The sequence below is a fragment of the Arachis hypogaea genome, chromosome 9 (genome assembly GCF_003086295.3).
Source record: "Arachis hypogaea cultivar Tifrunner chromosome 9, arahy.Tifrunner.gnm2.J5K5, whole genome shotgun sequence".
NCBI classification, from domain to species: domain Eukaryota; kingdom Viridiplantae; phylum Streptophyta; class Magnoliopsida; order Fabales; family Fabaceae; genus Arachis; species Arachis hypogaea.
In genome coordinates, this window is record NC_092044.1 from 13,348,072 (window position 1) to 13,373,878 (window position 25,807).

Consider the following 25,807-nt stretch of genomic DNA (forward strand, 5'->3'; position numbering starts at 1 on the left):
TTTTTTTATAATCAAATTTATTAGCATCATAATCTTTCATGTTAGTTTTGATATTTTACTCTATTCTAAACTTAAATTGGATCCGGCCAAAGGGGTTAAGTTCCCACAACCAGGTTTACCATGGTTCAAATACTAGTCAAGAGAAGTACCTATAGTTTGTGTTCAAAGAGTTATCTCCGATAAAAACTACCTGGGTGTGAAAAGATCATGTAAGAACATTATCCTTTTGGCAAAGTCGCAAAGATGCAGTTGGCTGTTGAAATTAAGTAGTTCAACCAATCTACTTAATTACAGGACCCTATACATGCCACCTTTTTTATAAATTAAAAAGTCACTTTCCAATAAATTCAGCAGATCAACCACACAATCTTTGCCAGACCCGTTGAAGTGCCCTTGAATTTCAACCAAAGTAGCCTGAAACCAATAAACAAAACCGTTTTAGAATTGCAACCACAAAGCAAAGACACGTTTAGAGTTTTCACTAACCCCTTCATCATGGTGCTTTAGCCACTCTAATATAGAATTCTCAGTAGCTTTAAAGTCAGTTGAATTTATTTCCTTCATGTCACTGACTTTCTGACGTTTGGTTGTGAATTCCACTGGTCTAGATGGTACTATATCCATTTCCAAGTCACATTTTTCCATCAAGCTGTGCTCAGAAATGTTGGCTTCACAATGCGTTTCCACTTGCTGTATTTCCGATTCGCTGTCTTTCTGAGCCTGGATGTCATCTTTGGATACACCACAGCTTTGCATTGTCAAATAAGTCTTGATGTGCTGATAAGTGACCTGCGAGATTGAAAAACTATTCAATTGCAAGCTCAACTAAGTGACAAGCATTTCAAATAGCCAGAAGTTACAAAATATTACTGATATGTATTACATGAAAATGAACTTTGCATAGGTTTTTGATACACTCAATTTCATTCATTAATGATAAACGCTTATTAACACGAGAAAAACTTAACGGGTGAAAAAGATAATGATAAAAATCTCTATTCTGGCGACGATACTGTAGAGGTATGTTTGGTTGAGGGATATCATGAGATGAAAATTTTCATGAATAAGCTCCATGTATAAGTTTACACACAAAAATCATCCATTAAAATTTCCTCCATACTTATACCCTGTAACCAAACATCGAGTTAGTTACAATTTACAACTTGTTGCTGAAGTACCTAGCTGTTTCTAATCTTGCTCATTGACCATTATCCACTCTGATTGGTCATTGGATAGAAACACAACATACAATGAACCATATGTATCAAACAAACTATCAATTATCAAAGTACTCGAATAATAAAGGTAACAAACTCACATTTTCTGGCAATTCATCTTTTATAGGCTTCAGCTTATCTTTAGATCCAACCTTTAAAATAGCACCCTGAATTTCAGATTCGATCTCTTGCGTCAGTCCTATCACCTCACAGAATCTACTCCAATCAAAAGGTAATCCTTCTTGTGCAGCTTCCAACAGATATTCAGCAACAGTTTGCTCTTTTATAGGAGCTGATCTACCTGGAAAGTTCTGAGATTACAAAGATTTTGTTTATTTGAATTCATTGGTTTGGTGGAGGAAGAAGCAGGGGAAGGAGAGGGTAAAGTAAGAAGTCAAAGACACATGAATGATAAATCTGAAAGAGTGACAATAGAATAATGACATACAGCAATCGTCTGAATAGAAAGACCATCTTCATGCCACATTTTCCATGCTTCAAACTTTGCTGGTGTCAACTTCTTTGAACTGTTTTTTACTGACACTGTAGATAATTTCCTTACTTCGTTATTTAGTAAATTAGCTTCCCCGTCCAATGGTAAGTTTAATCCTTGTGACAGTTGCTGGATAACTCTAAGAAAATGATCTCCATATTTTGTTACTAGGTGCTGCAGAAAATAGTCAGAGCAAGTCATTTAGATAATAGAAAGAAGAAAACAGCATACTTTGGTATGTAAACTATTGTCAAATGATTGACCAATGAAAGGATTAATCATACTGCACTCTACCATCATTGTAACTGCTGCTAAAATACCTACTACGTAATACCTATAGTACTGGCTTCCATGTAGGGGAAAAAATTTAGAGAGAATTTAATAGACACTGAAATCCAGCAGTAGAATGGTTTGATTATGATTGACTATCACCCATCAACATGCATTATTCTGACAAAACAAAATATAAAACAATAGATATTTTAGGGAAAAAAATTAGAACAGAATCAAGAATCAAATAATTTGTCAAAAATAATGTCTGCTTAAACTAAATAAGCTTTTTTATTAAAATTGTGAAAAGAGTGTCCAATGCATCAGGGAATGGAACTCCATAAAATTATAAACCTTATTAGTTCAGTTTTCATTGAAAACCAGAAAGTAAGGAATTCAGCCAGGAACAAAAACATTATGGGAACCAGCATTGAGTTTTAACAAACAATGGAAAACAAGAACTCAAATAGGAAAATTAATTCTAACTCTCTTTTTTCACTCTACCAAAAAGAATTCTCATTCCTTTGATGTAATGTGGTTGTTTATTTCGGGTTTTACTTATTTATTAATAGAGAAAGAAAAATTACTTAAAAAGTATTCAATAGATGCCTTCAACCTTGTCAACCAGACTAAGAAAGTAAAATGGGGATAAATTCCAATTCTTATCACAGGTATAAGGATAGAAATCAAAATAATCATTTTTGCAGCCCTTAAGCTTGAAAATACAGACCAAAATCAGGAAATTAGAATATCTACCTGATTCACACCATCAATGTTTGCTAGCCTTGCTTTTGTAGATGGTCTTACAAGAGTAATTTTCTTGATTGTTTGATCGCCACATATGGCATATCTACAAAGAAGGTAAAAGAGCTTTATGAAAAAAGTATTGATCAAAGGAATTGTAAGAATTGGTAGCCTTAAAAATGTTTCAAAAATTAATAAAAACCTACGGAGCAGTTCCAACACTTCTTGCAAGCTTTAATCTTTCTTCTAAAAGCATCTGGTAGAGCTGTCGCTCAACCTGAATAGAGGGTTAGAACGCAAAGATCTATTGTTAATGGATGCCAAATGTATCTGTACGGCATATGACAGAAAGCTAATGTATCTTACTAACAATAAATGGTAGGTAATAAGACCACCTTTCCATGGAGCATTACCGAGGAGGAGAGGAAAAAGGTAGTTGAATAAACATAGTGCCATCGAATTACCAACCTCTGAAAACCCGTCTAAATCTGAAGTGGCCAGAGTTTTTGATTCTTCTTGTGTGCTCATATTTTCCTCTTCTCCGAGCAACTCAGCAGTCAGTGACAAAACTAAGGAAGGTTGATAATCAGGTGTAGAAGAGGCCAAAAATTGTTCTCCTTTTAAACTGACACTGATCCATGAAGAACAAATTTTATAGCTGAGTATACATTCACTTTGAAACATAATAAGATCTGGAGAAACATCAGCACACAATAGATGAACTTATAGACAATAAGAAGTTTCATTAATGGAATTTAAATAATTAATGTAGTCTACCCAATAACTTGAATAACCTACCTTATAGTTCTGTACACATCACTGACAGTTTCCTTCAAATAACCTGTGGATCAGTAGAAGACAATTATAAATTGCATCTAGTACTTTTTGGTAATGGCATTTGTTGTATAAAAGAAAATGTTCTGTCATCGTGTTAATCATAAATTATCATGCCATATGTTTCTGGGATAGACCAAATGAACTATTTAAAGGAAACTCCCTATCAAAAGATCATCCTTTCAATCAAAATATATGCCAAATTCCTATCTTTCCCGTAAGAGTTGTGTGTCAAAAAGTATGTCATCAAAGGGTACAAGAACTATATTCCAACCAAATAGTGGCATAGACTACACTACCACAAGATATTTGGCTTTCTTCCATTTCCTAAAACCATCAAAAGATAACAACAGAAACTGGGTACGTTTTTGCACTCTACATACCATGAGCGATCAATTGATGCCCGAGTGCTTTCCACCAGTTTGGTGCGTAAGTTTTTCCAAGTCCATGAAGGGGAAGCTTATCAAACTGAGCATCGAGAATCTTTTTCGCCTGCAACACCACAAGCAAATACCATTATCAGCAGTTCAAAGAAGTATGGAAAGTACAAGGGTAAGATAATGGAGAATGTGAACTGAAAAGAACTCAAAGAAATGCTACCAACAAAACTAAGATCTTACTGAAATAGTACTTTTAGTTTAAATAAAATGTTAATATGTTTCTTAGCTTTAATTTTGGAAAGCTTACTCGAGACCCACGCAAGATATCAATGGGCATATTAAGACCCCATTTTCCCTTGCATGAATGAATGCAAGCCATTAGAAGAAATGCTTCTCTAGACATGTCGCGCTCCTTCTTTGAGACTGTGCAGTTATCACAGTTTCCTGCCACAAGATATGAAATAAAATATAAATATGTAACTAAATAAGTAACACGGGACATTGAAAGATAACATATTCATAACCAGGATTCAATTTATCAAGCGCAACAAGGTAATCATCAGTAGTAAAAATTACTATCTGACATGGTAGTCACTTTCAAAATCTGAGCCTTGACACAATAAATTATGATTGCTACCTTGTGATTCACAGTTCATAAGCTCAAAAGCTGCAGATCCTGTCCTTTTGGTCTATAACAAGTCATTATACTAAAGTACTAAACCAGAACTCTTAAGAACTAACATCTTTTCTGCTCAAATAATGATACTGACAATAGTTAGACAAATTGTATTGGTTGGTAGTAACATGTTAGGCCATGTTACACTTCGTGTGAAGGTCTAATTTGTCAGGAACCTTGGTATCAAGAGACAAGATCAATATGAAAGAACAAAGAAAGAGAGTATGAAGACCATGTTTTCAATGGTGAGCAAAACCAAAGATGATATACAATTCCCACTACACAAAGAAAATTAAAAAGGGAGAAGTAAATAACATGCATCACAAGTTAAATAGATGCAATGGATTTTACTAGGTTATAGCAGGGCAAGAAAAATGCTGCTTCAAGTCAAGCAAATGAAAAAGCAGGCTCATAATGTAGCTTAAGCTTTTATTTTACTAAAACTGTATGATTATATTGAAGGGTACAAGTGAAAGCCAAACCACATCTATCAGCTGGATATTGTTCCCCAAAGTGTTCAAGCAAGAACTTTCTCCTGCAAGTTGCAAGCACACAATAACGTTCAGCAGCAAGCAATGACTCCATAACAGCTCTTTTTTGGGTTTCCTGGCAAATTGGAAGCCGGCATATATTAGGCAGGAAATGGTTATAACTTGTAATGTGAAATATGCATGAAGTGGCAACTTCAATGTACACTAAACCGTGGAATATTAGCTACTGTTCCTGATATGTAAACATACTGTTTTTAGGTCTCCGCAATAAAAGTCACCCTTTGCAAAGTCACTTCTTGTGTAATAAAGCCAACAAACAGAAGCTATACCATCTCTACCACAGCGTCCACTTTCCTGGTAGTAGCACTCAAGACTCTTAGGGCAACCATAATGAATCACTTGTCTTATGTTAGGCTTATCTATGCCCATGCCAAAAGCAATTGTAGCCACCATGATTTGCAGTTCATCCCTGACAAATAACCTAAAGAAATTTGCGAACAGTTTAGTTAGGCTTAAAAGCACACCAAAGCACACTAGCATATTCAACATAACAAAAAACACGAGGGAAGAAAAGAAGAAAATGGATATGGGAATTGGGAAGGAGCAAGCTCTGCACTCACAAGGACCATAAGGGAAATGATTCATTTGATATTCTGAAAGTACACAAGACAGAATATTAACCTATGAGACTCTTCACGAGATTTTTTATCCATTTGGCCATGGTACATTCCAGCCTCAATTCCTGCTTCTGCAAGTGACTTGGATATCTATGTAAAATAAGATCAAGCAAATATTAACAAAAAGAAAAGGCCACAGTCAATCTGTTCGCGCATATTTCAACTGGAAAATTCCCAAAGAAGAGTGCCAGTAAATAGATAAAACAGGGACACATCACTAGTTTTAGATTTTTTTTAAAAGAAAAAGGAAAAACATGTTGTAGAACTACATATAAAGACGTGAAATTTTAGGCATTATGCCAGGCAAATATTTCACTTCAATAACTACATACGTTTTCTTTCCCCATATGAAAGAATCCATAGCTGACGCTAGTGAAGCAATTTTATAGTTATACAATTTTCTCTTATAATGTGATGGGTTGAAAGTTCACATATTTGTCTTTAATGATTAAAATATTCACCATCTGATCATATAGTATCCTGCAGAACTACTTTGAATTACTATGCCCAAAAGATAAAAATTCACAAGCGGTAAATTCAAGCAATTTGTCTCTCAGCTTATCAAATGTGTAAACGCTTCCAAGAAAAAGACTAGAATATTACTTTCAATACAAAAACAAAAGTAGCAATCAGATGAGTTTAAGGTTCAAGTGGATAGTAGTTATATGACAGCATGCAAAATTTCCGTCACATTTCAAGTATATTTACCTGCTCTACGTCCTTTATTGTTGTGCAGTAAATTATAGTTGAACCACTACTAACAACTTTTGAAATTTCTTGTACAAGTTCATTAACAAAAGATGGTCCACGGCTAAATGGCTTGACCCCATAGAAAAGATTGGAGCGATCAAATGAACCAACCAAAACATATGGATTCTTCAACTTCAGGGAGTTGATAATGTCAAATCGAACCCTGGCAGTATATCATGTAAATGACCATGACTGTGATGTTTGTTTCATTTCACAAAATAAAGTTAAGCATATTATTGATGGAACTATGAAGTACAGCAGGTAACTAAAAGAGGCATCACATAAAAATACTGAACAAAGTTTAGAATGTAGAAAGACCAATAAAGAAATATTCAAAAGAGAGCTTAATAAAAGTAAAAAACCCAACAGATATAGTAAGAAGCTGTGACGATGAAAGAGTTGGCAACAACTTGGGAGATTCACTAAAAATGATTAAGAGAGAGAGAGAGAGAATCTGAGAGAGAGAGAGAGAGAGAGAGAGAGAGAGAGAGAGAGAGAGAGAATCAGAGAGAGTAGTGTGAAATGTTCATTCTTAAGCACTAACTATTGAAACACTGAATCCGTGCTTATAATTATATACATAGAGGAGAAGCTTGTTCAGCAAGCTAGTGCAAAGGGTAGAAGAGTCTTACATGCTTAAGTTACTTAGGGGAATCTATCGTAGATGGCACCTGCTCTAACTGCCTAACAGATCAGCTTAACTGTTTCTAACTCTTCTAGACTTTTACTCAGTTCACTCTATTATGCCCCCTGAAACTGGACACACCACTACTTTGGACAACTGTTGCAAGTAATTTCTCTCTTAGGCTCAGAAACTTTGCTTTAGATACTGCCTTAGTTAACATATCTGCTGGTTGTTCATCAGTGGGAATATAAACAATCAGTAGCCTTCCTTCCATGACCCTTTCTCTCACAAAGAAGAGATTTAACTCCACGTGCTTTGTTCTGTTATGCAACACAGAATTGTGAGCTAGCATTATAGCACTAATGTTGTCACAATACACCACTGGCCTTAAGGTGGGAACCTTTAATTTAGTGAGCAAGGTTTGTATCCAGATGAGTTCTGCAGTAAGATCTACCATACTCCTGTATTTTGCCCCGCGTGTTGGTTGTTCTCTAGATAACCATGAAATTATATTAAGACCTAGATAGACACAGGCACCTGAAGTGGACCTTCTATCATCCACATCTGCAACTTAATAAGCATCCCAGTACCTTCTCAAATTCAAATTCAGTGGGTCTGAAGCTGGTCTGAGAAAAATTCCTAGCTCCTGAGTGCCAACAAGGTTTCTTAGAGTCCTTTTCACAGCCTTCCAATGACTCTCTTGAGGAGAGGATGTAAACTGACAAGCCTTGTTCACACTAAAGGAGATCTGGGGTCTTGTAACAGTTGCATATTATAAAGCTCCTACAATTGATCTATACAGAGTAGGATTACCCATAGTATCACTGCCACTATATGAGAATTTGAGAGCAGAGACCATTGGAATGGAGAGAGCTCTGGTTTTGTCCATTTTGCTCTTTTGGAGGAGGTCTCGAACATATTTATCCTGCGACACACACAATAAACCATTTGGGCGCTTTTGCACTCATGTTAAGAAATAGTGCAAGTCCCCTAAATCATTGAGTGCAAATTTGCTGTTAAGAGTGATGAGCTCTTGAATGTAGGAAGGAGAAGAGTCTGTGATGATTATATCATCCATGTACACAGGGATATAGTTAACATGACATTGATGAGTCTTGATAAAGAGAGAGGTCACACTTGGCACTGCTAAACCCCAAGCTCTTGAGTGAGGCTTTAAGTGTTTCGAATCATGCCCATGGTGCTTGTTTTAACCTCTACAACAATTTGTTCAGCTTGAACACTAGCCCAGACCCATCCAAGAACCATTCTAGTTGCTTCATGTACACTTCTTTAGTGAGCACACCATTTAGGAAGAAATTGTTCACAGCTAACTGCCTCAGGACCCAACCATTTGTAAGGACAAGAGCTAGAACCACCCAAATAGTTGCAGCCTTCGCAATGGGTGAAAAAGTCTCCACATGATCAAAGCCAACCTTTTGTAAGAAACCTTTGGCAGTAAGGCAAGCCTTTAACTTATTGATGCTGCCATCTAAGTTCTGTTTTACACTAAAGACCCACTTACAGCCAATGACAGTGCGGGTTGGGGTAAAAGGAACCAAGCGGAAGTGCAAGAGAGGGCTTGAAACTCTTCTGTCATTGCAGCAAACCACTGAGATGAGGCCAAGGCTCCACTTACTAAGCTAGGTTCGAGGGAAACTACGTGTGTGGCAGTGTGCATGAGTGTATGGGCCAGATCTTTTAGACTTTTACCCAGTTCACTCTATTAGTCACTAACTCCTGAACTGGACAAATCATTTCTTGCCACAAACAGCACCATTTTAAAGGTTTTGTTCATCATTAATAATCTCTTTCAAACACAAGTCCTACCACTGCCAAGATTTTCCAAATAGGTCTGTAAAGTCTGTTGCCCTTGATGGCAGCGAGTGCTTGGTGGAGCCATAGGAGAAAGTTTATATCTCAAGCTTCTACGATAAAGTAGGCAGCAGTCATTGGCAGTACTTCAGAAATAGGGAGAGGAGGTGGTGGAATTGAGCGCTTCAGTAGGAGTGGATCAGAATCTCCATTGCTGTTATGCAATTGTAGCTCAGATTCCATAACAGAAAATTGAATAGAGAGAGAGAGAGAGAGCATATTTTTTAAATGTGTAATATTGAGTAACTGAATTTCTGTTAGCTCTCTCTCGCTGCTTATATACAACTGTAAGGAGGCTTGTGGGAGAAGTTACATAAAGGATAGACTAGGTATTTAGCTCATAAGTTAGTTATCCTAATCTAGCTGGTAGTCGTACCTGGCAGGGTTAGTTTGTCAAGTCAAGACTCTTCTAATCTGGTTAGAGAATTTCCTAGCTTACTCTATTAAGAGTAGTATAGCTTTTTCTTCTTTTTTGTTTTTCTTTTTCCCGAAGAAAAAGAAATAAATTGTGAAAAACAATACTTCTCAGGCAACAAATTGCACTATGAATCTATGATAGAGGAGCCTTTATTATGATTGTTCTATGCCAAAAAGCAATAGTATTATATTATGTGGTTACTTTAGACTTCACAGCTTGATCTTATGATTTTGTAATCCTTTCATATTTCTTCAGTATTAGCCCTTATTATTTGCAGGAAGAGAAAAAAAAAATGTATGGATGAGAGAGAAAAACAGATGAAATTTCTATTTACAGAGACTGAAATTTCTAATTCACTCAAACTAGCAAAGGATGGTGATAAAGCTTCCAAGTCAAAGTAGAAAACCATAATAAAATTGTCGACAAAAAGCAGATGAAGAGGAAAATATGTAAAAGATAAAGGAGGTACAGAATGTGCATCAGGATCACTGTAAAATACAGCAATGATATGCTTCTTTTTGTTTCCTTTGATAGAAGAATTTCATTAAGACAAAGAGAAGAATAATACAAGATAACTAGTAATGGTATGCTTCACTATCAGCCAAACAAAAGGTACTTACTTTTCAGTAGCTGTGGCAGTTAAGCCAACAAAAGGAACATCTAGTAGAACACCACGTAAATTGTCTAAGTTCTTGTATTCCACCCTAAAATCATGCCCCCATTCTGATATACAATGAGCTTCATCAACAGCAAAAAGGCTAATTCCTTCCTTCAGCAAGTTAGACCAGAAACTGCATAAAATGAGATGAAATATAACACGAAATCACAATTAGACAAAGCATAATATGCACGAAAGTTAATGATCTATGGCATAAAATATATCAAACAATAAGAAAACTTTGGTTAAATAAAAGCATTATCATCTAAACAAAAAGAAATATACAAAAAGGATGCCACCATACAAGAAGCATTGGATTCATAACTCAACTCAAATGTTCAAGTCATAGTAAAATATACAGCACACAAACACAGAGAAAGGAGCACGAGAAGCACAAGTAGAAGTAGAAGACTTAATGAACGAGATACCCAGGCTTGATACCCTCCAAGACAAACAGTTTCAGGTCCAACTAATAAACTCCAAGCACTATTTTATCCCAAAAATAAAAAGAAAATGTATAAGTTATCTAGTGTCATTCGACACGAGAGCATCAATAGTTTGTTCACTCAAACTAAGGTAACGAACACAGCTTAAGATTATACATAGGTTTATCACAACACCTGGTAGGAACTGAGCAAGCCTTTTCCGGAGTCATGAACAAAATGTCAAATTGACCCTGCTCGGCTTTTCTCTGAACAGTGGAATCCTTCTGAGCACTTCCAAGATATTCAGCCTTGATGCCCCGCTGTTTTAAAGCCATTACCTGTTTTCCTCATTTTTTATATATATAGTAGATAATCACTACTTGAACAACTAATAGCACGGAAATGAGAAAAAAAAAAAAGAAGATGCATTTGGACTAAAATCAACTCACCTGGTCTTGCATCAATGATATTAGAGGGCTAACAACTATCCCAGTCTTTCTAACAACCAAGGGTGGTACCTGGTAACTGTTTGAAAAAGGTATAGTTTCTATCTCACTCTCCAATTTAGGTAACTAATAAATTCAAATAAGAGTGAAATATTAAGATAATGCTATTTACCACAAGGATTTCCCACTACCAGTAGCCATGACTACCAAGCAGTCCCTTTTCTCAATAATTTTCTGAATGGCATCTTTCTGATAAGGCCGAAAATCTGAAAACCCAAAATATTGCTGGAAATCCAATTTCAAACATGTCAAAACTCGGAAGCATTCAATGACCCCAAACAGTCAAATTTGATAACAACTTTTCCACAATGCACATTCCCCCCCCCCCCCTCTCTTTTATTTCCTTCTTTTTCTTTATAAAACAGGAAAAGTCAAATCCTTTTGTTCAATACCCACCAACTAAACTCAATTACCTTTCATTTCCCTTACAAATTTCAATAATTTATTCTCTAAAAACGAAATAGGGTATCAAAATTAACAAACTTTGTCCTACAACAACGAAAAAAAGAATAAGAAATAAAGACAGTGAAGTTAGTGCAATGCACAAGAAATCTTCTGAGTGACAGAAGAGAGTGCTTAGGGTACCTTGAGAACAGAGTGCATAGTGTCCATGGTGAAACTGCATGCGACCTCGAAGCTCTCAAGTCTCAAGAAATGAGATATTATTTGTTCCCGCCACTTCCACTTCCACTACCACTGTCCGTAAGTCTCGGAGCTTGGATAATGGGCCTCGAGGGGAATTGTTGGGCCTCATTATTGTTTAGTTTTCTTAATTTGATCTTGAATTTTCATATGGTATTGGTATAGAAATCGCGTGACTAAAATAGAAATCGCGTGACCATTTGCTCAATAAAAAACAATAAAACATGGCCAACGAACCTTAGCTCACATGGCATATCTCCTATTTTTTGCCTCAAAGGTCGCAGGTTCAAATCCAATCGATTACAATCAGAGAAAAAATGTGGTAAGTGTGTAAAGAGTGTGGTAGACCAACAAAAAACAATAAAACATGGCGTGAGCTTAAGTTCAACAACCTTCCTTCGTTAATTCTTCTTCAATCTTCATCCAACAAAACATTGTGCTTTTCTTCATCATCCCAACTACTTATTCATCTTCCTCCTCCTCCTTCAAACCAAAACATTGTGCTTTTCTTCTTCCTGCCGCGCTCCCCACTCCTCCACCCATTGACAAGCAGTGAGAGGCGGACCATCTCCGCCCCACAATTCCCGACGACCACACCACCACCATCACAGCTCTGCCCCCGACCACCAGTCCCAGCCGGAGTGATACCGGAGGATTTCAAGAACCCCAAGGACTACCTCAACTGCGAGACAAGTTAAATGTCACCGACAGGCTCCAATTTTTTCCCTCTTTGAGCAGCCAAGTTTGATGCGGTGGAAGCGCCTCGATCCGCGATTCCACGCGCTTGGACGGCGATTCTACTATTCCCTGCCTCATCCGACGCCGGAAGCGTGAACTGAGACGAATAACTTTTCCTGAAGCGTAGAAACGTCCGATTCCACGCGGGAGAACGCGATTTTCGCTACCTTAATTATTACCCAATCATACCCTAACCTACAGCTCTACAATCTGCGATTCTAGGGTTCCTCTCCCGTTCTTGTGCTTAGGCTGCTCTGGTGCTGCGGGCGTTGCCTCTTTTGCCGCCGTCGCCCCCTCTCGTCAATTTGCTTTTGGGCCGCCGTGGTGCCTCCTCTCGTGCATGTGCTTCTGCTTTCCTCTGCTCCGGCGGCCTGCTTCTTCCTTCTGCTCCGCCGGTCTGCTCTGCCTCTTCTAATTTTTGTTGTTGATCAATGTGATGTTGTTGCATGTTATTGTTGCCGCTGCTATTTATAAAAGTTTTTGTTATTTAAATCAAATTACTGGCTTGGGCATGATCATCGGATGCCTATATAAACTAATATGAGTTTGATAGTTTAACTACTGTTTGCAATGAATACACTAAAATTTCACCAAAATACTGTGTTTTGTTAGTGAATGTGTAGAGGTAAGCAGGGCATTATATTTCTTCTGGTTTCGGATTTTGTGCTTTTTTAGGAGTAAATATCAAATTCATTTCTTCAAATTAAAAATTTATTTTGGTTATAATGATTTTTGCTGCATTTTAACTACAATTATGAGTTTTATTGGGTTAAGACATATTGAGCATATATTGATGGGTGTTTAGTGTTTACAGATTTTGAGCAGATAATGTGTTTAAAGATGTTTATCTTTAACCAACTTTGGTTGGTAGAGTAGTTAGCTCACTCACCTGCATAAATAAGGGTTGGGGGTTTTGACTCTCACCTTGTATATACAGCAATCCATTGGCAGCATACCCCAAATGAAGCTCAGATCCTCATGGGAAACAAAAGAAAAAACCATGTCCATCTTTTGATCACTTTAAATAGAAGAAGGAGAAGTTTGATGTATTAATTCTGAGTTTCTTCTCCACTTTTTTCATTGTTGGAAAAGTCCACATTAGAGTTGCATTGAATGTTTACTTGGTTGATACATTCAAGTTGGACTTCATTTGACAATTATGTTAGTTACAGCAGAGGCACTTTCATTCATCATGCCTTTTTCAGTATTTCTCTATTACAGATGCTTACAATGGAGGCTTGGATGTTTCTGATGTCCTGTTGTATGCAGTTGTCCTTCCATCTACAATGCTGCAGACCAGATCTATTACATCTATTCTCTAGATAATTGTAGCAGGGAGACCTTCCTAGAAAAGGATGCTGATTTAAGTCAAGATGTAACTGACTTTTACTTTTTTAAGATAATTGTTGTTTTCCGATTTGAGTAGTTTTGATTTATTTCAGTTTTAATTTTGTTTGAGCTTGCTTGAATTACTTTTTGGTTTAAGTGTTAATGTCTTGAAATATATATGTGTTGTGTGTTTTATACTCTTTTTGAACAAGTTGCATATCATAATCTATATTCTATAATGAATTTCAAACCATGTTCTTCTGCCATTTCTGTGATATCAATTGTAATCTTAACTTTCCAGACCTTTTCTTCTGATCTGCATGGATATTACATAGTAATAATGCTCAGCTACCAATATAACTCTACTAGGATACAAATTGTAAATTATCCTGCTAAAACAGTGCTAATCACACCACCCTGCTCATATCAATAGCCACTATGTAAGACATTATAAAGTTATATAGCAATTTGACGTGGGTGCTTGTGTATTGAGCTGTCCTTATTTAATCTTTGTTATACTTTAATTGCTGAATTGAATTTTGTCCAAAACTCAATTAAGAGTGTTAACACACTCTCTCTCTCTCTCTCTCTCTCTCTCTCTCTCTCTCTCTCTCTCTCTCACATCTCTAGAAATTTATTGTCTTATACCTTAATTAAATACTAAAACTTATTTTGAACATTATGGTTTTGTGTCAAAACATCCTTTTTTAATCCTAGAATTTTTTAAGGGTAAAAGATTCTCTATGGTGAATACTTGATTCTATGTTGGTATCATTTTCCTGATTACAATGAAATATGATTTTAGGACCTTGGCAGATGAAGGTGTTGCGTCTCGGATCTGCACTTAGAAAACCCTTGCATCCAAGGTAACTTACCTAGCTATTCCATTTGTTCATCTCCGTAGTTTCTTTTAAAGGTTTAGAAAAATGGTAGAGGAGATAGTATTGGGTAATACATAAAACAACTATTATGTTTTGCTTGCAAATTTTATTGCTCATGGCATTGGGAATCATGCATTTTGTTTGTTGGATTGTTCATGATTTCCTTGGCATATACTTTTTAGTTTATACTTGACAATCCTTATAAATTAGCAAGTTTGGAGTTTGTGAAAGTTTATTATGTTTGTTTACTATTCTTTCCTTAAAAAAAAATTTGCTATTGTAATGTATATTATCTTGTCATGACTTGACTTTGATTACTCCTTGTGCTCAGGGTCAAGTGGTTAGTCACCATCCTGCTGGTGGATTTATTTCAATTTTAATAAGGCTGTTTTCATATTGGAGCTGATACCACGCTGTGAGTGATCTTAGTAACTTTGGGAGGTGGTAAAAAGATTGGTAATGAAGAAGTTTAGTGGCTTATTTGGTGCAAGAAGCAGAAAGCTTCGTAGGGTTTTCAATGGCCTTTGTGCGGTGGTTGTGTTTTTCTTTTTTTACAACCGAGAAGATATTCTTCATAACCCGCTTCTTAGGCAATCTGCAAATTTGGCAAAACACCACCTGCCTCCGAATTCAATATCGAGATATAGGTATTCTCACACTGGGGTTACTCACCGTAGAATGGTTGAAATTAGCCTCAATAGTTCAAGTATAATTAGTGAGCCTTCAGACACAGATTTGCCTGCAGCTACGCCAGGAATGTGTAATGGGTTGCGAAACCATGCTGGTTATGCCAACCATTGTGATTACCTAAAGGCCAATCCGCAGTGTTCTTCGGATGGATATCTTGATTACCTGAGGTTTTTCTATTGCACATGTGGCAGTGTCAGAGTTCTTGGTTATCTAGTATTGGGCGTGTGGCTTGCTGCTTTGTTTTATCTTTTAGGTAACACTGCGGCTGACTACTTTTGCCCTTCTCTTGAGCATCTCTCAAGGCTCTTGAAATTGCCCCCGACTGTGGCTGGGGTTGTGCTGCTTCCGCTTGGTAATGGTGCACCTGATGTGTTTTCCAGTATAGCATCCTTTGTGGGTACTGAAACAGGTGAAGTAGGTCTTAACAGCGTGTTAGGTGGAGCTCTATTTGTTACCTGTGTTGTTGTTGGAGCTGTTTCTCTGTGTGTTTCAGATAAGGAGAGTCAAGTTGATCGCAGATGCTTTATAAGGGATGTTAGTTTCTTTCTAATCACTCTTATCTCGCTGCTAGTGATTTTGGTTGTAGGTAAGGTGAGCGTTGGAGCAGCCATTGCTTTTGTGTCGATTTATGTTGTTTATGCATTCATTGTTGCTGCCAATGAGATATTACGTAAACATGCACATAGTTTGAAATTGGATGTTGTCACGCCGTTGCTTCCTGTCCAGGGAAGCATCTTCTCTATGGGATCTGAAGAGGATACTTCTGTCTATAGCCCTTTCCTTGACTTAGACACTGAGAGTGATCCACCCCGGTTACCTCCTTCCTTGCCTCAATGGATGTGGTCTTCAAACGTGGCAATATATTCAAACCAGGCAAATAAAATTCATATGTTAGATGATGAAAGGCCTCCTTGGGGATGGAGTGATCAGCCCACTGAAAACAACAGGTCGTTCTCTGTTATGAAACTTCTTTTGCTGCTGGAGGTGCCATTGGCAATTCCTAGACAGCTTACAATTCCGATGGTCAATGATGAAGTCTGGTCTAAGCCATATGCTATGGCCTGTGCTACATTGGCTCCCATTCTCCTAGCCTTCTTGTGGAGCACACAAGATAGTGTGAGTTCTTTGAGTGCAATACTATCTTATTGTATTAGTATTGCAATTGGATGCACCCTTGGTATTCTGGCATATAAATATACAAGGCCTGATCATCCACCACGTAGGTATCTAATTCCTTGGGTTCTTGGAGGATTCCTCATGAGCATAGTGTGGTTCTACATAATTGCAAATGAGCTTGTGGCTCTATTGGTTGCATTTGGTATAATTTTTGGAATTAATCCATCCATCCTTGGATTAACCGTATTAGCATGGGGAAATTCTATGGGTGATTTGATGTCAAATGTTGCATTAGCATTGGATGGAGAAGACGGAGTTCAGATAGCCGTATCTGGGTGCTATGCAGGTCCTATGTTCAACACACTTGTTGGTTTGGGGATCTCGTTGCTTCTCGGGGCATGGTCAAAGAAACCTGCATTGTTCGTGGTGCCGGAAGACAGTACCTTATTTTACACACTGGGATTTCTTATCGCTGGACTGCTATGGGCGCTTGTTGTTTTACCTCGCAACAATATGCATCCTAATCGAGTGCTAGGAATTGGTCTCATCGGCCTTTATTTGGTGTTTCTTTCGTTCAGGGTGTGCACTTCCATGGGCCTCATAACAGTTGATGGTTCAAGTTGAACTCTCACATTTGAACGATGTTGCCGCCAATATAGGTGGTTTGAGCATCCCTTTGAGCCTTGATGCAATCTGCTATGATTTCTGTCCTGCATCTGATAGGGCCCTCAAAACTTAAGGAATATATAAATTGGTAGTCATATGGCAGGAATAAGTTGCAGCCCCAATTGAAGGCCATTGTTGTATATGGAAAACACTATTATGTAGTCATCAGGCGAATTAGAAGTAGGTAGAGTCTATTTGCATTTACTGGGAAAAAGAAATGTACATCATTTAATGGAACCGCGTACTGCACAGAATAGAATAATAATGACTCTGTTCGGGGCATTTGGCATTTCGTATGCTTAAGAAATCTGGTATTAGATTATGTGATAACTTAAAAATAGAACATCTGTCGGAATTTTATTTTTGTTTGTGTTGACAAGATGAGGAATTTATAGTGTTTTATGGATTTCTTTGCAGAGATCTTTTGTTCTTCATTATGATTGGCTTTTTAATTAAACTTCATTTGTCTTGAGCAAGAATTAGAGAACTGGACAGGTTGAATAGCTAGACTTTTGAGGCAGATAAGTAGGGTGTTACTGTGTTTATAGTTTACATCATTTGTCTTCGTGATTCTCCTTATCTTTGTTTTTATAGTTTACTCTTTTTTAAAATTATATCATATTTCTAATTCAATATAAATTACTTTAATCTTAAAAAGATATTTTAATTTTTAAAATTAACTCTAAAAAGATATAATTATAATTTCAGCTATTTCAATTTTTTTTTTTTTTGTTAATCGTATAATGGTCTAAACAAATTAAATATACTAAAATAAAATAAAAGTTCTTAGCCCAAATATTTTTTTGCTCGCAATAATATCAAATACTAACAACAATTGTCATTCAACTTAAAACTGGTCAATTGGTTCTGGGCAAAAAAGAAAAAATATTCTCTTCCTTCTCATTTATGGAACTTTAAAATTTCAAACATATACTTTTGGTCTATATCTTGTCATTAGAGCATTGAAACTCCATTGAAGTTTGGAGTATCAAATCAGGTCCCAATCTTTTACGGTGTTTGCTATGGTACGACGATAAATTCATACGTATCGATACGTTTAAAATATGGACAAATAATAATAATCCATGTGGAATTTATTTTCCACATCAACATTTAATTTTTGTTTTTTTAAATATATATTATATCACCACTTTTACTAATACATCCTTTAATTAAATAAAAATAAAAAATATTTTTTATTTAATTTTATAAAAAGTCTTAAACATCTTTTTTTTATTTGATTAGACAAAAATATCCTTTTAAATTAACGAAATTTTAGAATTCAATTAATCCTACTTTTATAGTTTCAAATAATTTAAACAACAAAATAAAAATATATTAAAAAAACAAAAAATCAAAATTTCTTCATCTTCTCCAATTTCTCTAATCATTCGTGCTCCTCTAAGCAAAACATATCAAAGAAACAAAAAATCAATCGTTCTTTATCTTCTCGAATTATCCCTTTAAAACAAGGCAGTGAAAATCCAAACTAAAACCCTAGCCAATAGTTTGATCAGGTCATCTTTTATGTATCTAGTCAATGGCCCTCGATGTTTTACATCTTATTGCTTTTAATTGAACACCAAACCCTTGTTCTAACAGGGTCTTGGCAAGACAGTTTCAATGATTGCCCTCATCCTAATGCAGAGGTTACTGCTCTCAAAATCTAAAACAGACGATGCATCCAATCATAAAGCTGAAGCTTTGAATTTGGATGATGAAGATGATCATGTTACTGTGGATGTAGAAAAGCTTGAAAATAAAGAAGAGTCTGATAATGTACAACCTATTGCAGAATGGCCAGCTGCTGGTACATTTGTTGTTTGCCCGGCAAATGTTCTTCGACAATGGGCGGCGACAAAGAAATTAGGATTTTGGTTTGAGATTTTTACTGCTTTGCTTCAGAAGGATAATGGGAGAAGATGAAGAACCATCTATTTTTTGTTTTTTTGATATGTTTTGCTTAGAGGGGGCACAAATCATTAGAGAAATCGGAGAAGATGAAAAAATTTTGATTTTTTGTTTTTTAATATGTTTTTGTTTTGTTATTTAAATTATTTGAAACAATAAAATTAGGATTAATTGAATTCTAACATTTTGTTAATTTAAAAGGATATTTTTGTTTAATTAAATAAAAGAAGGATGTTTAAGATTTTTTATAAAATTAAATAAAAAATATTTTTTTTATTTAATTAAATAGGTGTATTAATAAAAGTGGTGATATAATATATATTTAGAAAAACAAAAATTAAATGTTAATGTGAAAAATAAATTTTACGTGACTTATTATTATTTGTCTATATTTTAAACATATCAGTACGTATAAATTTATTATCGTACCGTAATAAACACCATCTTTTATACTCATTTAAAGATTATAAATTTAAGTTTCACTCTTAATTTTATATAAAAAAAATCACAGCGATTCTGATCCAAATCCAATCGCAGCTATTTACTCATAATTATTATCTCGCAAGTAAAAAATACAAAGTATTTATTATGATACCTAAAAAATATTGTCTAATTACTAAAATAGATAAAATAATTAATTTTAAATTTAAAAGTATAAAAGTTAAAAAATTTTAAATATTTTAAAATTATTATAAAAAATAATTTAGACAAAATTAGACATCAAACAAAAGACATCATAAAATAAGAGTGAATTTTTTTTTATAAAAAGAATTAAATAGTATTAATTGTGATCTCTTATTTTTTATTGTCTTTTCTCTCATATTTAATTTTAGTTTTATTTATAAAATTAATGATAAAAAATCACACTTTATTTTTTTAAGTGTTAAAAAATTTAAAGAGGTTCATTTTCTCGTAAAATTGGCCAAAACACAAACACCTCTCTCTCTCTCTCTCTAGTTTATCTTTTTCTTTTCTTTGTGGGACGGATAACAGAGCTCAAACACTCTTCCTCGTTTCTCAACGTCACAAATGGCGCTCTCCTCACCCTTTGCGGTCACTGCAACCACCACCGCCGCCGCTGACACCACCAGCAGGAGCAGCTGGTGCATGAATTCCCTCCGTTCCACTCTCCCATCCCTTCCTCCTCTTCCTGCTTCTTCAATTCGCTTCCCTCACTCTCCTTCTTCCTCCTCGCGAACGCTCCGAATTTCGCGCTCCAAACCCAAAGCGCTTCTTCCCTCTTTCACTGGCCTTGCCCCTCTCCACCCTCTCTTCCTCTCCGGTTCTTCCTCTTCAGGTAAATCTATACCCATCTTGCTTCAATTTCTGCTGCTTTAGCACTGTTTTTTAAATTACTTTCTTGCTTTTTATTTTTATTTTACTGTTTTGAACCCTAGTATATGGGAGAAGGCTCCTGACAATTCAGCTACTCCAATGATAGATTCTGTTATTGCTAAAGGATTCAGCAAATTGTTGCTTAGGAACTAATTTTTCATAAACAAGGAGGTAGATAGATATGATTGGTAGTACTGAGAAAGAGAAAGAGAAAGAGAGATACATGGTGGGATTAAGAACGAATTTGTCTTTCTCTTTGTCTCAATGTACTATCCCATCGTGTCCTTGGATCCAAAAGCAGTCTTAATGATTGCTTTGTTAGTCCAACTGTGCAAGTTCATTGGGAAATCTTGGTTAAATATAATGTTCTAAGGCTAAATTATCAGCATTTTGATTTTTTTGGATCAAATTAGTGATTATCCGTTAGAGTATTTGATGAAGTTTTGTCATGAAGATAGGAATATATGTCTTTTGCTATCTCTTTTTATATCGAACAAGCAGTGGTTTTGCTTATTCGAATGGTGTAGCAGCTGTTCCCTTGAGCATGGTTGCAAGTCTGAGTATTTTGAATGAAAAGAACCAAAGCTGGGAGATTTTTGTTTTAGGCTTTTAGCCTATAGTTGATTTGCCTGGCTCACGCTAGATTAATTTAGGTACATTTGACTCTAGTTTGTAAATAAAAACAAGATCGTGTTAATTTGAGTAAACGAGGATCGTTTTATAGTCTTAGGGTCTATATATGTATATAGTGATCTTACTAAGTTCAAGCTACATTAACTTGGAACATTGACATGTGGAATTATGAATCACGGTGTTCTAGGTGCAAATAAGTAATTTGTTAGTTTCAGTTCACACCAAAGTTGAGTTAAAATTTTGGCTGCAAGAGCTACCCTATATTAGCTTGAGCATTTTATTTAATTCTGATGTATCAAAATATTATTAGTCCGCTGTTTATCTGTGAAACAGAAATGCTTAATTTTGCTCGGTGTCTTGTTATAAGTTTGTACTGAAACTGCTTTTTGGTAGAAGATAGCTGCGATTCACCCACCTAACGTTCTACGTTTGCTGCTTATATTAATGGCACGTGGTGTAAAATATTAACAACTCAGCTACTTAATATTTAGTGATGACTCTTTAATATCAAGAAGGTTGGCACTTTGTTTTCTTTTTATTCCTCATTCCCGTTTAGAATTGATTGATAAACTTAATGGAACTGTGAAAGTTGTTACTGATGTGTATTCTGGTTAATATGTTTGAAGAAACTAATCTGATAGGAACCAATCTATAGCAACGTGTTGGTCTTGTTAGATCAAGTAAAGAAATGTGATCACACTGTATGACTGCTGCAGAGATTGCTGTGTGTTGCTTCCTCTTGTACGAATGAGGCTTTGAAATATTGTAGTTGGATTCCACTGACTTCGATATGCATTAAACACTACCTGCTTTTTCTCTTCTTGGTACAGAATTCACTGGCTTTGATCACTGTTTCACCATTATCGACAATGGTGGTCGTGTCTCTGCCATGAGGCATGGAAGGCGAGTGCCCAAACTCAACAGGCCCCCTGATCAGCGCCGAGCACTTATTCGAGGACTTACAACTCAGCTCCTTAAATACGGTCGCATCAAAACCACCAGGGCAAGAGCCAGCGCAATTAGGAAGTATGTCGATAAGATGATCACTTTGGCCAAGGATGGTTCTCTTCATAAAAGGAGGCAAGCCCTCGGCTTCATCTATGAGAAGCAGATTGTTCATGCTTTATTTGCAGAGGTTCCAGAGCGATATGGTGAAAGAAATGGGGGTTATACAAGAATCATAAGAACCCTACCGAGGCGGGGCGATAATGCACCTATGGCATTCATTGAACTTGTGTAGCCTTGATTTGACTGCAATTACTAGAAATGGTAAATTGATTTAGGGTTGATAATCCATCCAATGCTAAGTTGATTCTACAGAAAATTTTCAATGTTTATTTGTATTTGTATTATGTTTTATTCTTTTACTCGTTCTCTAGTTTCATCTATTTCTTTATGTATGGAAAGATATGCTCTTTCTTGACGAGGAAGAAAAATTTTATTCATAAATCAGCCTGAAGGTGTTTATTAAAAAAGGAAAAAAAGAACCGGATTTAATTTTAATACGGCAAAAGGAAATGCTCAAATTATTTGTCTCCTTTTTGGGTTTACTGCCAGCATTTGTTTAAAATAATCGGGTCCCTGCACTTTATTTTTAATTTCTGTAACTTGTTAACCTAATTTTCCCCTAATAAATGTGGCAGTATATGTAAAATCATTAAATTGCCTTAATTTATATATACATAAATCTATCCATATGAATTGAGTAATCCTAATTTTTATCTTTAATTCGAATATCTCATCGGAAATAAAAAAATGATGTTATTTTATTACGTTGGAAGATAATAAGATTATCTAAATCGGATGGTTCAAATCTCTTATTGTTAGATAAGATAACAAAATTATATGCCTTATATATACACGCATTAAATTATAATTAACTTGAACTTCTCTTGTCATCAGCATTAAATTGAAGCACCCTTCTTTCAAGAGTTCTTTATTCACTTTGTGTTCATAGCAATTGATAGCACTCTACATAAATATATACAGCACAAACAATTTTTTTTTGGTAACTAAAACTTTCTCAGGTATTTATGTACGGTGCCTATATAAATTTGTCTTATTTACTAAAAAGAGATAAAAATTAAAAGTAGTGCTAGAAAGTCAATGGTTTAAGTGTACAATGTGTACAATGGGCTATTGAGTTACAAAATGAGCATCACTCATATTATCCAGAATAATCATCCGTTTACTAGGATAATAAACATCTCAGGTCATGAAATCACTCATCCCAAAAGTTTAAACTGATTTTGGAGTTCACCAAGGATCGAACTCTTGACCTACTGATGGGAAAAGGTAACACTAATGATTATATCTCTAATACTCCTTAAACCTCTATTGTACACATTATACAAATATTTCATTGGCTCCTTATACTTTTTCAAAAATTAATATTTAAATTAAAAAATATAAAAGTAAATAATTTTTTAATATTTAAAACTTACCATAAAAGACAAATTCAGTAATTTCGATACCAAAATTATGGGCACCACAGAATTTGCCTTTATATCTGATCAACTATATTATTTGACAAAATTCTTAATACGAAATAAATTATCTTGGCTTAGTTTTAGTTGTTATATATAAAAACATCTGATACTTTATTTTGTAGTACCTAAAGCTCGAATAAATTGGTACAAATAGTTTCACATTAACTATTAACCTAAATAGTTTCTTGTAGAAATCAAGATTGTAATTTCAAATAGTTTTGTTTTGTTTGTTGGTAATTTTCTCAAGGGCAAGAAACAAATATCTTCTTTTCAAAGATATAATAATGGTCTACATTATTATCTTCACATAAATTGATTGATATGTGATCTTAATTGATATGTGCAAAAAGACATGCTCTTTCTTGACGTAGAAGAAAATTTTCATTCATAAATCAGCCTGAAGGTATTTATTAAAAAAATAAAAAATTGGATTTAATTTTAAACGGCAAAAAAGACATATTCTAATTAATTTTTCTTGTGGGGTTTTATTCACTTGCTGCATTTGTTTGAAATAATATCTCTGCACTTCTCTTTTGTTTTTTAAATTTTAGCGTAACTAGTACGTAAAAATTTTTAATATTCTATTAAACCATGAAAACCATTAACATATAGCTTTTAATAGCAGAAGATTAAGAATTGTGTAGAGTTTTCACACATAGAGATTTAGAATTTTTTTAAGATATTTGAGTTAGGACTTTATTTTTTAGACAAAATCTCTATTTCAAGTGGATATCAAAAATTTATTTTAGTTTATTTTGTTCATTTAAAATTATTTTTTGAATTAAATTTAAATAAAATTACAAATAAAATCTCAACTAACCATCCATGAATAAAAAAGTTATCTAATGTTTTAGTTTAAATTGATTAGCAGATTATAAGAATCTCTAATATTTTCAAGATAAATTGAAATTTGAATCAAAGATACTACATTGATTTGATTTCAATTAATATAAATAAGAGTTATTAACAACAAAATATCCATAGTTCAAATTTTTTATTTTTAAGATAAGATCATAGTTCTAAAAATCGAATTGATTAGTTGATTCAATTGAATTAATTGAAAATCGGTCATTAATCCAATTCGGTTAACTCTCTAAATTGTCAGATAAAAAAATCGGTCAAAATATCAGTCGAGCCGGCGTTAACCGGTGAATTGTTAAAATTAGTCGATTTTTTACAAGGTTTTCGGTTTAGACCCCCCCCCCCTCCCCTCCCCTTTTTCCCTCTAAAGTTCAAACGGCGCCGTTTTAAATTCTTAAAAAAAATTAATAAAAGAACCCTAAATCCCCAACGCTCCCAACCCCATTCCTCTCTTCTCTCTGAAACTGAACTGCAAATTTTAAATTGAAGGCACAAAGAACCCTAGCCCCCCAGGCCCCTAGCCACCGCGCCCCGCAGCCCCTAGAGCCACGCAACCACGCTTCATTGTCATCGCCGAACTCGTCTCCGCTAGGTAGGGGCGTCGCGTGCGGAAGCTCCGTCGCCGTCGCAGGAGCTGTGTCGCCGTTATAGGAAGATCTGTCACCATCCTTGGAAGCTGTGTCGCCATCGTAGGAAGCTTCCTCGCCGTCGTGTGGAAGCTCTGTGGCCGTCGTTGTCTCCTGTGTTCGAGCTCTCTCTCTCTGTGTTTGCCGGTGTCGCCGTCTCCTCTGTCATCGCCGTCACTCCCTTTCTTCCTCGCCGCCGGTAAGCACTGTGACTTGGATTTTGATAATACTGTGTTCGCCGGTGTCGCTGCCTCCTCCTCGTCTCCTCTGTGTTTGTTGGTTTTACTGTTAATAATTAAGTTGCTAATCTAGGGTTTGTCATTCTGAGTTACTGATTTTGTGAATTTGTTATTTTATTCTGAGTTGCCAATGTTTATGAAACTTGTGCTTATTTTGTTAAATTTTTTGGAAAGAATTTGTTATTGATCCTCTGACGTTTTGTGTTACTGATTTTGTGAATTTGTTATTTTATTTTGATTTGCCAATATTTATGAAACTGGAGTTGATTATAATGATACTCAGATTCTGAATTGCTCTTCTGTTGATTTTGGAGTCTGATTTCCGGACAGAATTTTTGTCGCTGTTGAATCCTTTTATCTTGGTTGATTGTAACCATTGTGAGTTGCTGTTTTTGTTTTTTGTTTTTTCTGTTGATTATAATGATTTTGAGTTATTTATTAGAATGATTTTGGAATAATTTGTTAATTTTTTGGATTGTCTGAGTTGTTGTTAATTATGATTTGTGATGAAGAGTTTCTTTATTTAGTTGAATTTTTTTTTTTTAATTTATTTATTTTGGTTTTAGAAAGTATGAAAAATTGAAACTGAGAGCATCTCAGTTCTATCGATAAAAG

General features: G+C 35.3%; 3 protein-coding genes across 7 annotated transcripts; 2 read left to right on the forward strand and 1 right to left on the reverse strand.

Moving 5' to 3' along the window:
- Positions 1 to 155: 155 nt before the first annotated feature.
- Positions 156 to 11,816, reverse strand: LOC112710447 (uncharacterized). The gene is made up of 19 exons (XM_025762657.3): positions 11,622 to 11,816; positions 11,149 to 11,261; positions 10,980 to 11,055; positions 10,726 to 10,868; positions 10,068 to 10,238; positions 6,491 to 6,695; positions 5,787 to 5,872; positions 5,355 to 5,586; positions 5,097 to 5,220; positions 4,246 to 4,382; positions 3,942 to 4,050; positions 3,523 to 3,565; positions 3,193 to 3,355; positions 2,931 to 3,001; positions 2,737 to 2,830; positions 1,666 to 1,884; positions 1,319 to 1,528; positions 487 to 789; positions 156 to 414 (listed from the first exon to the last, which is right to left on the reverse strand). The coding sequence occupies exons 1-19, from the start codon at positions 11,646 to 11,648 to the stop codon at positions 289 to 291; spliced, it is 2,652 nt and encodes an 883-aa protein (XP_025618442.1). The 5' UTR covers positions 11,649 to 11,816; the 3' UTR covers positions 156 to 288.
- Positions 11,817 to 11,925: 109 nt separating this feature from the next.
- Positions 11,926 to 17,380, forward strand: LOC112710448 (cation/calcium exchanger 4). 5 transcript variants are annotated; one of them, XM_025762662.3, is made up of 4 exons: positions 11,926 to 12,811; positions 13,686 to 13,791; positions 14,551 to 14,611; positions 14,958 to 17,380. In XM_025762662.3, exon 4 carries the CDS (start codon positions 15,086 to 15,088, stop codon positions 17,054 to 17,056), a length of 1,971 nt encoding a protein of 656 aa, XP_025618447.1. In that variant the 5' UTR covers positions 11,926 to 12,811; positions 13,686 to 13,791; positions 14,551 to 14,611; positions 14,958 to 15,085; the 3' UTR covers positions 17,057 to 17,380. The 5 variants fall into 5 exon arrangements, with proteins under 5 accessions (XP_025618447.1, XP_072058662.1, XP_025618446.1 ...); XM_025762661.3 differs by having other exon boundaries at positions 11,981 to 12,811; positions 13,638 to 13,791; XM_025762660.3 differs by having other exon boundaries at positions 11,983 to 12,811; positions 13,622 to 13,791.
- A 2,511-nt stretch (positions 17,381 to 19,891) lies between these two features.
- On the forward strand, positions 19,892 to 22,426 carry LOC112710450 (large ribosomal subunit protein bL17c). Its single transcript, XM_025762663.3, has 2 exons — positions 19,892 to 20,306; positions 21,808 to 22,426. Exons 1-2 carry the CDS (start codon positions 20,039 to 20,041, stop codon positions 22,215 to 22,217), a joined length of 678 nt encoding a protein of 225 aa, XP_025618448.1. The 5' UTR covers positions 19,892 to 20,038; the 3' UTR covers positions 22,218 to 22,426.
- The last annotated feature ends 3,381 nt before the right edge of the window (positions 22,427 to 25,807 follow it).